At 44.5% G+C, this 13,521-nt stretch overlaps 1 protein-coding gene across 1 annotated transcript in view; it reads left to right on the top strand.

Annotated features, from left to right (window-relative positions):
* DNAH9 (dynein axonemal heavy chain 9) overlaps nt 1-13,521 on the top strand; it is a 377,489-nt gene that overhangs the window by 226,364 nt on the left and 137,604 nt on the right. Inside the window, exons 47-49 of the mRNA XM_030799425.1 lie at nt 35-196; nt 398-631; nt 12,056-12,316. Coding sequence (XP_030655285.1) covers nt 35-196; nt 398-631; nt 12,056-12,316 — 657 coding nt within the window. The remainder of the gene's footprint in view (nt 1-34; nt 197-397; nt 632-12,055; nt 12,317-13,521) is intronic.

Genomic DNA, 13,521 nt, shown 5'->3' with positions numbered 1-13,521 from the left:
CTTCCTGGTTCTCTCCACCCGTCTGACTTCTCAGGTGACTCTCTGTTTCTCCCCTGTGGGGAACAAGCTAAGAGTCCGCAGCAGGAAGTTCCCAGCCATTGTGAACTGCACAGCCATCCACTGGTTCCACGAGTGGCCTCAGCAAGCATTGGAGTCTGTCAGCCTCCGCTTCTTGCAGAACACAGAGGGCATTGAGGTGAGAGAGAAAAGGAGACACTCCTAAAAGTCCTTCCCAGATGAGGGTACAACGAATTCCCTGTCCAGGATGTCAGGGTTAAAGATTAAGCTCGGAGCATAAGTTTCCACATGGTGGAGGAATGGGTGGGGTGAGGGGTGAGCAGTTGCCTCCAATCTTCAACACAAGATAATCTTTTCATTTCTTGCTCTTTGGTTTTAGCCCACAGTAAAGCAGTCGATCAGCAAATTCATGGCCTTTGTCCACACAAGTGTCAACCAAACATCCCAGTCTTATCTGAGCAATGAACAGCGCTACAACTACACAACTCCCAAGTCCTTTCTGGAGTTCATCAGACTCTACCGGAGCTTGTTGCACAGGCACAGAAAAGAGCTCAAGTGCAAGACAGAGCGGTTGGAGAACGGGCTGCTGAAGCTGCATAGCACCTCTGCCCAGGTGAGCAATGTCCCACTCCTTCCACCTGCAAGGGATTTGGAGGGAGCCGAAGCAGCCCTTTCCAGTGAACTGGAGTGATCACAATTAAGATGTGAAAAATATTTATGGTTTTCCAGAGACTCCCATGTCATCAGTATCTATTATGTTCTCATGTATTGCTTTCATCCCTTTGGCTTTTTTCTCTACATTGTAGGAGAGCTTTTCAAGTTTGTCCTTATCCATAGTAACAGTATCCTCACCATCAGAAACAGTACCAAAAGTTCAGGCTGAGTTCCCCAGCAGAAGTGCGTATCCCCGGCTCAGGTCTGATCCATCCATTCTCATTGATGCTGGAATCCCCTGAAGCACCTCTTCCCTCTTCCTCTTTGCAATGTCTTCGTTTTCCTCTCCAATTCACTTCCCTTCCATCCTCAAAACCAAAAGAAATGAATGGTGAAAGGAAATGGGGAATGGCTGCAGGGTTATACTGTTTTCGTTTGTTTTGTCTTACTCTGTTATTTGTCAAAGAGCCATTGGAACCTCAATTTTTCAAAAAGCCCTATCTCATTTCATGCATCTCTAAGTAGTCATCTATCTCTATCTGAGTAGTTGGCCATGGAAAGAAGGCCCCTGTCGGCCGGGCGTGGTGGCTCACGCCTGTAATCCCAGCACTGTGGGAGGCCAAGGCAGGAGGATCACGAGGTCAGGAGATCAAGACCATCCTGGCCAACATGGTGAAACCCTATCTCTACTAAAAATACAAAAATTAGCTGGGCATCGTGGCGGGTGCCTGTAGTCCCAGCCACTCAGGAGGCTGAGGCAGGAAAATCACTTGAACCCAGGAAATAGATTGCAGTGAGCCGAGATTGCGCCACTGCCCTCCAGCCTGGGCGATAGAGTGAGATTCCATCTCAAAAAAAAAAAAAAAAAGAAAGAAAAAAAGAAAGAAAGCCCCTGTCATCCTGTCCTTGTTATGTTTTTCTGTTTACTCCTCCAAATGGAACAGGTTTATTTCAGTCAATTTGCTCATCTTCCCTTGGGAGTTGGGGCCAACTCTTGCAGCTGCTTCGCCTCTGCTCACGCCCATCAAATACTGCCTCCTTGATGACCCCTTTCTATTTTCTCTTCTCCAGCAGCAGAGCCAGCCTCTCATTAAGGTGGTGAAATTTCATGAATTCGCACAATTAAACTAAAATTGTCATCCACCTAATTCTTGGACATCATGTGTTCCTGTAGTTATCCGAGCCTTTCATTTTGCCTTTGGAATTGTTCTACTGAACTTTCTCCTTTTGACTTGACCTTTTGCCCCTCTTCAGTTTCTTGATTCAGAAGTATTAAATGTACCTAAAAGATTTAAGTTCATTTAGTGGGATGCAGTGAGCCCTCGTAATCTATACACATAGACTTTCTTCTGCTCAGGAAGTGGTCCTTCTGTGATATGGTTTCACTCATCAGATCTGGTCTCTGCTCTGGGAGCAATAGTCAGTTGGATGGGGTCCCTGTGTCCCGTATCTATTATGTTCTCATGTGTTGCTTTCATCCCATTGGCTTTTTTCTCTACATTGTAGGAGAGCTTTTCAAGTTTACCCTCACCAATACTAATTTAATAGTGTGTAATATTGCTTCTTCTTCTTAGGCTTGCAATGAAGACTTTAATTATGCCATTGAAGTTTTAATTTCCTAACAACCCTTTCGCATTTTATCCTTTTCTTTTTTCAGTGTATCCTATTACTATTTCGGCCTGTTTTTCTGCTAGTTTCACAGAAACTGTCCTGCTGATAATGCTAAACAGGTTCCTCCATGTTTTTTCTAGGTCTGGTAATGGATCATTTTCAGTACTGTCTTCTCCTTCTCCTTCTCCTCCTCCTTCTCCTCCTCCTCCTCCTCCTTTTTGTTCTTCTTCTTCTTATCCTCCTCCTCCTCCTCCTCCTCCTTCTTCTTTTTCCATGCTATTTCATTCTTTGCTCTGTAGTTTTATATAGACCTTTTTTTCTCTCTTTATTTACCTTCGGGCAACATGAGATCAGTTCAAACTCAATGTTTGCTAACAAATGGCATGTGCAAATTATCTGTGATACCCCTGTCTTTCCCTTTGTATGGTGATGAAAATCCCTTCTTAGGATTCCAGTTCAGGGCAGGGTAAGCTACACAGATCCCAGTCTAGGTCCTAGGAGTTTACCTTTGCTATAGAAAGGTAACATCTTTTCTCCTGATCACTTTTTGTTTGTTCCAACCTCTGAATCTGTAGCAAACAGCATAGAATACAATCTCAGAATGCAGTACTACCAGATTTTTAAAAACATCTTCCACCTCCCCATTGTGCTTCCTCTCCTCACCGCCTACCATGCCCTCACAACATTCTCCACCAGCCCTGTTCTCCCTCCTATCTATTTATCCTCTGGGAATTGCTGGCCCATCTGTGTGAAGAATGGTTGCCAGGAAGTAACGGATAGCAAAAATACTTTGATCCTCTCATGGAGCAGAACCCAGTTTTCTATTTTGTACAGAGCCTGGGTCTTTGAGCAGAGACTGTAGAAAGCACAGTTTCTGTGTTACTGTTTTAGGTGATCTCTACTTAACAAGGAGATGCCTGGCTATACCATTAGGTGACTCCAGCTCTAGCTGCACATAGTGGAGAATCCTCCCAAGTCCTGGTCTTGCCAGGAGCCAGCACAGGTTCTTGTCTTTGCCACACAGAAGAATTTGAAAGCAAGACCAAAGTGATAGTACGGAAGCTTTATGCACACACTCAAGAGAGGAATGCAGGCATGCTAAAAAGAACAATCCACGCCCAATGTGGTCAGAGCTCGCATACTATATGGAAAAGCATAATGAAAGCACAAAATATTCTATAATGAGGGAAGAGGTTTTCTAGGAAATAGGCAGGCAATTCCCAGAATCAGGACTTTTCTTGACTAAATATGGTTAATCTGGAACTAGTATGGTGTCAGGTGCATGATGGGAGTGGGAGGTTTCCCCACGGAAATTTTATGGTAATAGAGACATAATGAAGCCAAGGATTGACAGCTGGTCAGGTTTTTGGCCATCTTGGATTTAACCAGTTTCAGCTGGTTTCTTCTTTGTTACATTCTTATCTGTGCCTAAAGCAGGATGTGTGCAATCTGTCTTTATTGTTAAGCCTGTTGTAACAGTTGGTTCCTACTAGGGGGTGGGTCCTTGTGCTAACCTGTTTGGCCTCGTTTGCATTGCTTTGAGTCACCTGCAAGTAAGCAAGCCGATTCCCTGCTAACTGCCTGCCTCACTGGCAACAGATTTAGTATCTGAGACCACCAACAATGACCTTCTTATGTTATATTCTCTACTTCAATGAATGATGCTTCTGCTATCCAGTTCCCTAGGCCAGAAGCTGGGGGGTAATTTTAGACTCTTCCCTTTCCTCAGTTCCCACATTTAAAAATTACTAAGTTCTGTATGTTTTCTTTTTTTTTTTTTTCTTTTTGAGGCGGAGTCTCGCTCTGTCACCCAGGCTGGAGTGCAGTGGCACGATCTCGGCTCACTGCAAGCTCCACCTCCTGGGTTCACGCCATTCTCCTGCCTCAGCCTCCCAAGTAGCTTGGACTACAGGTGCCTGCCACCATGCCCGGCTAATTTTTTTTTGTATGTTTAGTAGAGACGGGGTTTCACCGTGTTAGCCAGGATGGTCTTGATCTCCTGACCTCCTAATCTGCCTGCCTCGGCCTCCCAAAGTGCTGGGATTACAGGCGTGAGCTAACATGCCCGGCCAGTTCTGTATGTTTTCTAAATATCTCTCAGTTCTGTCCTCTTGTTGAGTCCCTACTTTCTTTTCTTTTTTTTTTTTTTTTTTTTTTTTTTTGAGACAGAGTCTCACTGTGTCGCCCAGGCTGGAGTACAGTGGTGCAGTCTTGGCTCACTGCAACCTCCACCTCCTGGGTTCAAGTGATTCTCCTGCCTCAGCCTCCTGAGTAGCTGGGACTAAAGGCACCCGCCACCATGCCCAGCTAATTTTTGTATGTTTAGTAAAGATGGGGTTTCACCATGTTGGCCAAGATGGTCTCAATCTCTTAACCTCAAGTGATCCACCCGTCTCGGCCTCCCAAAGTGTTGGGATTACAGGCGTGAGCCACCATGCCTGACCGAGTTTCTACTTTCAACTTCTTGATTTAGACACTTCTTACCTGGATGATTTCAACAAACTAAACTCTCAATGCAGCATCACCCACTACCTCTTGCATCACCCACTATGTGAGGCCATTCTTGCATTGCTATAAAATACCCGAGGCTGGGTAATTTATAAAGAAAAGAGGTTTAATTGGCTCACAGTTCTGCTGGCACTACAGGAAGCATTGCACTGGCATCTGCATGGCTTCTGGGAAAGCCTCAGGGAGCTTTTACTGATAGAGGAAGGCGAAGGGGGACCAAGCATCTCACATGGTGAGAATGAGAGTAAGACCAAGAGTTGGAGAGGAGGTGCCACACACTTTTAAATGACCACACCTCACAAGAACTCACTCACTCTCACAAGGGCAGTACCAAGGGGATGGTGCTAAACCATTCATGAGACATATACCTCTATGTTCCAGTCACCTCCCGCCAGGCCCCATCTCCAACATTTGACAATTTGACATGAAATTTCTCAGGGATGTATATTCAAACTATATTACCCACACAGGCCAAAGTCCTTCGGATCATCCTTGGTTCTTCTTATTGTTTTTTTTTTTTGAGATGGAGCTTCACTCTCACCCAGGCTGGAGTGCAATGGCACAATCTCGGCTCACCGCAACCTCCGCCTCCCAGGTTCAAGAGATTCTCCTCAGCCTCCCAAGTAGCTGGGATTACAGGCATGTGCTACCACACCTGGCTAATTTTTGTATTTTTAGTAGAGACGGGGTTTCATCATATTGGTCAGGCTGGTCTCGAACTCCTGACCTCAGGTGTTCTTGGTTTATCTTTGATTCTTCTTACTCTCCACTTACTCTCACACCCACATCCAAACCATGAGAAGATCACTGTTGACTCTGACTTCAAAATATGCCCAGAATCCCACCACATCTCACCCCCTTCAAAGCACTACTGCTGAGTCATGGATATTTTTTACCTTCATAGCCACAAGACCCTTCTAACTAGTTTATTTGCTTCTACTCTTGCCCCTCTGTAGTCTATTCTCAGCTGAGCAGCCAGAGTGGTCAATTTAGAACATAAATCAGAGGCTGGGCACGGTGGCTCACACCTGTAATCCCAGCACTTTGGGAGTCCGAGGAGGGTGGATCATCTGAGGTCAGGAGTTCAAAACCAGCCTGGCCAACATGGTGAAACCTTGTCTCCACAAAAATACAAAAATTAGCCAGGCATGGTGGCATGTGCCTATAATCCCAGCTACTCTGGAGGCTGAAGCGGGAGAATCACTCAAACCTGGGAGGCAGAGGTTGCAGTGAGCTGAGATCGCACCATTGCACTCCAGCCTGGGCAACAAGAGTAAAACTCCGTTTCAAAAAAAATAGTGCCCAAACAGAGTGGGCACTCATTAAATAGTTGTTGAATGAATAAATTACTGAATGAATAACATTCTGTTTCGTTTCCCAGACTGTATGCTGGTAGCACCCGAGACCAGCACTACCCTTGCGTATTTCTGCATCCTTGTATTCCTCGGTTCTACCACACTGTACCCTAGAGTCCACAGTACTCTTGCAGTGCCCCCAAAACTCTACAACTGGTTCACATCTCTGTATCTTTACATGTACCACCACCTTGTCATCACTTCCAAGACCTGAACAATTTGTTCCCCACTGCTCCAGAAGCCCTTTCTAAACTCTGAGCAGTTATGCATTCCCTTTTCTCTGGTTCCATCCTTGAATTATGTCTCCTCTCCTGAATATATCAAGCTGTACTGCTATTAATCCTTCAAGGGCAGAGACCAGGATTCATTTTTCTTTTAGCATCAGGAACTGACACATGGCAAGCACTCTACAAATGGGTGAATAAATGGATAGGTGAATAGACGAAGGGTGGAGAGGCAAATTAACACTGAACAGTCCCAATATCACCTGCAAGCTCACAGTGGGGGTGGAGGTAATTCTTGGCAATATTGTGCACATGGTATTCATTCCATAAACACTTAGCAATGGTTATAATAATGATCCTTCTAGTAAAAATGGTATCTATGGTTCCTAACTCTGTAATAAACTCTTAATCTGCGGTTGTTCTTTTGGTATAAAAAGACCAAAGTATGCCATCAAAATAGTGGTATAAGGCTAAGGACTTGAGTTATTTTGTATTGGTATCCTACTGCTTGATTATGAGAGGTTTTGATGCTAGTAATCTGGTGGGAGGAGGCTAAATGAATGTTACAGCCTTAGCTCAGATAAAAGACAAATCTATTTAGCAATGATAATTGTGTTAGAAGTAGTAATGATAATTGTAATAATGACAAAAATTAACAGTTGTAAAGTTCACAAACTTATTTATTTACGTTGGCTTATTTGCTTATTTATTTATTTATTTATTTACTTATTTATTTTTGAGACTGAGTCTCACTCTGTCACCCAGACTGGAGTGCAGTGGCCTGATCTGGCTCACTGCAACCTCCGCCTCCCAGGTTCAAACGATTCTTATGCCTCAGCCTCTGAAGTAGCTGGAACTACAGGCACGTGCCACCACGCCCAGCTAATTTTTGTATTTTTAGTAGAGATGGGGTCTCGCCATGCTGTCCAGGCTGGTCTCAAACTCTTGGCCTCAGGAGATCTTCCCGCCTGGGCCTTCCAAAGTACTGGGATTATAGGCATGAGCCACCACACCTGGTCAAAGTTCATAAACTTTAGACTTATAATTTCCTTCTTAGAGCTGATCATAAATGTAACTTTATTTTTCTATAGCTGAATTCAACATGGCTCTGGATCCATCTTATTCATTTAAGAGTAGAAAGCTCTTAATATTAATCTTGCATTGCATTGTGACGTAGTCACGTCAAGTTAAAAACTTAGACTTTGGAGGTTAGTCAGTTCAGAGTTAAAACTCTCCCACAGGCCTGTTTCCCTCTGAAGGGACTTTTCCTCCTTCTCCTCTCTGTGGTGGACTTGGGTTTCCAAAGGCAGCTGACAAAGCATCTTGGTGGACTCCTCCAGTTCTCACTGGCTCTGGTGGCAAGTGCTGGTCCTACCTGATCTTTAGGTGGCATCTTCTGTTTTTGCATCAATGTCAGCTGAAGTCTCACAGCTGGTGTCATTGCATCCTTTCTCTTGGCATTGCCAGGTCCCCCTTTCCTGAGTTGGGTTTCACTTGTCCCTCACTGGCACTGCTCAGACGCCACTGTCCTCCCAGCACCTATACCTAACTCAGGTGTAGTCATGAGAAAGAGAGGGTTGTTGGATTGAAGAAATGTTTATAAAAGACCTGAAGGCCATTGCCAATTGCCTGCATATAGGACTTAATCCACACATCTGTCTATCTGGAAACTTAAATTCAGTTTACCTTGGGGTTTTCAAATAGTCTCAGGTCATCAAACTTACCTGAAGTTGACAGTTTCATAATTCATGATGACGTATTAGGATTCTTTTGGTTGGAACTGAAAAATTCTAACTCAAATTCATTTAGTGAGAAAAAACTAAAAATGAAAGGAAGGGAAGATGGGAAGGGACGGGAGGGAAAAACAGAGGAAAGAGAAAATCTTGAGATTACATGATGTCGTTATCAAGACCTTTTTGATGGCAACCAAAGAAAATCCAACTGAAGTTGGTTTAGGCCAAACAACAAAATAAAACAAATGAGTTGGCTGGTGTAACTGAAAAGTCAGAGATAGGGCTTAATTTGAACAGGGCTGGAGCTAGAAACTTGCATGATATTCTGTACATCTTGGTTTTCCCATAGCTGAAGAATTTCTGTGACTTGGATACTCTCATTGGCCCAGGCAGGATCAAATGACAGCTGGAATAAGCCCCACTGAAACTATAAGGATTTGGAAGGGAGAGTTCTCCAAAGGAAACTTAAACTAAGTTACCAGAATAAAGGTGAACATTTATTAGGCAGGCAAACATTACAGGCATAGGTACGACACATTTGTATCTAAAAGGAAAGCTTCCTTGAAATTCAAATTCATATCAGAAAGAGTTGGATGACTATATGGACACAGAGTAGGCAGGAAAATATCTCTAAGCTTCTGTTTTAGTCCAGTTTATGTTGCTGTAAAGGAATATCTAAGTCTGGGCAATTTATAAAGAAAAGAGGTTTATTTGGCTCATGGTTCTGCAGACTGCGCACAAAGCACGGCACCAGCGTCTGCATCTGATGAAGGCCTCAAGCTGCTTCTTTCCATGGTGGAAGGTAAAGTGGAGCTGATGTGTGCAGACATCACATGGCAAGAAAGGAGGCAAGAGAGAGAGGGGAGGGAGATGCCAGGCTTTTTAAAAATAACCAGCTCTCAAAGGAACTAATAAAGTGAGAACTCATCACCCACCCCCACTGGAAGGGCATTCATCTCTTCATGATGGACCCGCCCCCATGTCACAAATATCTTCCACTTGTCCCCACCTCCAACATAGGGGATCAAATTTCAACATGAGGTTTGGAGGGTCAAATATCCAAATGATAACAGTCTCCAGCCCTCAGTGGAGTATTTATTGCTGCTGATTGCCCTGGGCTTCTTCTCCTTCTCTGGCACCAGTGATGCTATCCCATCTTTCCCCAAATCCTAGAGCTGCCTGAAGAAAGAAAGTTCTCCCCCACAGGCAATGTGGGGAAAACACCCTTTTCAGTTATTCTAGTTCCTTCTCAGTTTTATGCCCAAGTTGACTGGAGCGCTGCAGAAACATCATGACTTCTCTCTTTAGCATCATGTGCCTGGTTCTTGAAGAAAGGAGGGTCACCCACCACCACTGCATTGTCACCCCACGCAGTCAGCACCATTTACCACCACGGTCCCCATCACCCACCACCACTGTATTGTCACCTCACTCAGTCAGCACCATTTACTACCATGGTCCCGATTCAGGGGACCAGCAGGGCTAAGGAAAAGTGTCTCTTCTGTGTTTATGACATGCTCCCTCTCAACCTTCCCATCCAAGTGTGGGTGTGTCTAAATAAGGAGACCTCCAAAGTGTAGCTGGGATGTTTTAAATAAGGGAGAAGAGAAAGATGTAAAGTAACCATTTCAACTTCCCATTCTATTGCAGAAGAACGATAAAATGAACCTGAGTTATGCCTCTTCTGAAACGTGGTTGGGGGAGCCCTAATTCTGACTGATGGGACCCTCCTGTCACTCCATGTCATGGTTTAAGAGCCGTGAAGCTCCTATTCACAGTGCTGGTGGTTATTTACCTTGGGCCTGAGGTCGTAAGCCATATCTGCAATCAACAAAACAAAACAACCAAAAAAAAGCCACTTCAATTTTCTCAAATCTCCCAAGATTTAAAAAGGAACAAAAAGTTACTGGTGTGTTTGCTGACTGGAGTGATTATGCCGCTCAATCATTTTGATTTACAATTGCATCTTTGTCCCTGTAGAAATAACTCTCTGCAGCTGAACAACGGGAGATGGAAACGGATTAACCTTCCAACTTGTGAACATAAGACAAGTTCTAGGGAGCAGGCCTCCGTTTGAGGTTAACACAAAGTCTCTCGTTTCAATGAATACACAAAATTAAAGAGCATTCTCTTTTTTCCCTTCCCTTTTCTTTTGATCTGCCATGAAAAGGGAATTATCAGCAGCGTCTAAGCCTCAGTTTTATTTTTCCCCTTGTGCATTTTGCATCATAAAGCATTTGAATCTGTTTGACATGTTCCAGGAGCTCTGAAGTAACCTTTGGTTGTTGCGTGAAATAGACTGCAGAAAAATGAGAGGCAAGAGGCCGTTCTGGAATGTAAAGATTATGGGCCGTATTGCAAATACAAATAGCTTCTTTACTTTCTAGAAATAGATAGGTCTGTGTCTTTCCTTTGCATCTGAAAAGGCCATTACACTAGGCCCGTGACTCTCAAACTTAGACGGGCGTCAGAGTCACCACTAAAACAGATTGCCACTCCCAGAATTTCTGATTCAGTACATCTGGATTAAGACTTGAGAGTCTGCGTTTCTAACAAGTTTCTAGGTGATGCTGATGCTGCTGGTCCAGGGATCACATCACTCTGCTGATCTGAAAGTACATAGAAAACCATCCTTCTCTCCCAGCTCATGAGCAGGACAGAAGTTTTCTCAGGTGCTGATATTCCCATCACTTTATTACTACCTCCAGGTGACATATGACTTCAGAGGCTGGGCTGGATGGGAAACTCAGCTGGCCTGGGCCATTGGGGTTCTTACTGTTCCATTTTAATCTGGCCATCTATTTCTAGTAAGGATTGTGTAAATAAATGAAGACCAATCACATGAGAACAATCAAAGGCTGTGTATTCAAGAGCTTGCTCTAGCAAGAAAGTCAACCACCATCACTTGTGCTTAGCCACTCAAAGGCAGGCAGAAAAGTGAAAAAAATTTATAGTAAAATGAGGGAAGGCTTCCAGTGTGCCCTGCGGTAGGCGAGCTCACTGGAAGTCCGATGTTCTATGTGATTGGTTAGGGGAGCATGTTTGGCTTTCTCTGGTTGGTCCACAGTTGGAAGCAGGGACAAAAATTAAGGAATTTGTTTATTGTTAATCAAGTCCTGGCCATTGGGAGCCAATTGCTATAGGGGTTTTTGTTTGTCTTCCTGGAATATTACTAGAGGTAGAAGTCCGACTTCCTATAAGTCTGACTTAGCAAGCTGGCTTCCTGGGCTGGTTATTGTAGAAAAGGGGTTGGTTCCTGAGCGGGTTGCTTCAGACTGTGGATCAGAGGTCAGTTTTTATATATGTTCTGTCATTGTCCACTTGGACATTCAGTCTTTCAGGATTCACAGTAGACATTCCCTTTTTGTATCTTGTTAAATCTTTGGCACACTCCACACTGGCCACTTTTAATTAAATTATGACTGATCTTTATTAAGGGCCTACTATATGAAAAGTATTATGTTAAGTACATGAAGTTTTATAAGCAATAGCAACCAGTGTCAGTGAGAAGCAGCCTAAGCTGTTTTGGCATCAAGGAGAAAGGTCAGAGCCGGGTGCGGTGGGTCACGCCTGTAATTTCAACACTTTGGGAGGCTGAGGCTGACAGATCACCTGAGATCAGGAGTTCGAGACCAGCCTGACCAACATGGTGAAACCACATCTCTACTAAAAATACAAACATTAGTTAGGCTTGGTGGCACATGCCTGTAGTTCCAGCTACCACATTTACTGTGGTGGAGAGAGGACATCCAGAGTTCCTGGAAAGAAACCCAGGTCGGGGAGCCTGGTCCCATCTGAGAGCACAGCTTTGTACCTTTGTATCAGGAGCTGTCATCTATTCTGCTCTGCAGAGTTGGGTCCTCAGGTCATGCCCAACAGGCCAGTGACTAGTCCAGTGCCCACAGTCCCTCCAGTCACAACTCCTGATAAGTCCCATGCTTCTCCAATGCAGGTGGATGATCTGAAAGCAAAGCTGGCTGCCCAGGAAGTAGAGCTGAAGCAGAAAAATGAAGATGCAGACAAACTGATTCAGGTGGTGGGTGTGCAGACTGACAAAGTGAGCAGAGAGAAAGCCATGGCAGATGAGGAGGAGCAGAAGGTGGCCCTCATCATGCTAGAGGTGAAACAGAAGCAGAAGGACTGTGAGGAGGACCTGGCAAAGGCTGAGCCGGCACTCACGGCAGCGCAGGCAGCTCTCAACACCCTCAACAAGGTAGGAGGACTGTCTGCCATACCTGCTGATCCCTCAGGGGCTGGTAGACCCAGAGACCACCTCGGCATTCCCAAGAGATGCAAGGACAATGTTGGGAAGGTTTAGGGTGGGCTCCAGCTGTCACTGATTTGCTCATTAAGCAAGCAAACATTTCTTAGGACTATCTGTTCAGTTCCATGAGCTACCAATGAAATCCCAGAGATGGGAATCTTAGAACCAGCCAGAACATGAAAAGTCAGCTGATCCAAACTCCTCACTTCATGTATGAGAAAACCAAGGCCCAGGGAGGAGGACAGACTAGGCCAGAGCCATAAACTTAAATATTAGAGCAGAGACTTGAATTTACATCTTCAAAATCCAATCCCAGGGATCTTCCTGCTCCAGTAACCCAGGACCATTTTGCCCTTTAGGTTCTGTGGGACACACGAGCCCTTTAAGGTTTTTATGTTAAATGTTTAAGATAAGAGAATAAAATAAGATGTTAGCCCCAAAATATACTTTTTAATCTATAAAATCAAAATTGGTAAGTAATTAAGTGGCAACCACATAACTGTATGTCAACTAAATTAAACTCATAAATTTACTCTGGAAGGAAGGTGGGGAGGGCACGAGGCTTAGCCATTCTTTTCTTTCCTCATTTTTCACAATTAACTTTTTTTCCCACTTGGATAACCATGGTTGAGAGGCAAAGGTGGAAGGAAAAGAGGGGGCAGTCAGACTCAAGTCATTATGACTTGGCACCAGAGATGGATGGAAAGCTGCCCCCTTTTCTGCTGAGATGCTCACATATGCTTTTTGGAGATCCTCTGCCAGTCACTGGGGACCTCACCCCTGCAGATTGCTTTCTCTGCCTTCTCCCAAGAGTCTGGCAATTCCCTTTCTTCCTTCAAATGAAACACTTGGGCAAGATCTAAAACAACCTATGGTGGCTGAGCCATGCAGATGGCTCACATCTGGTCCACTGGAGATTTCCACACCACCTTTCCCTGAACAAGCTCTAAGAGGCCCCCCAGGCCAAATACTCTGCCCACATGTCTCGGAGCTAGATCGCTATTTGTATGCACTCTAGATTTCTGGGATGTAAGTTAGACCCCAGTCCCCTGTGCCAGTCAAACTGCAGGAGAAACATATGAAGCTCACCGAGTAGTCTTTTTGAAGTCCCTCCTTCCATACTTCATGTGAAAAGGGGTAGCTGCCACATCCTC

The sequence above is a fragment of the Nomascus leucogenys genome, chromosome 19 (assembly GCF_006542625.1).
Source record: "Nomascus leucogenys isolate Asia chromosome 19, Asia_NLE_v1, whole genome shotgun sequence".
In the NCBI taxonomy this organism is placed as follows: domain Eukaryota; kingdom Metazoa; phylum Chordata; class Mammalia; order Primates; family Hylobatidae; genus Nomascus; species Nomascus leucogenys.
The sequence above is the reverse complement of the archived record's forward strand: the minus strand, read 5'-3'. Positions and strand labels throughout refer to the sequence as shown.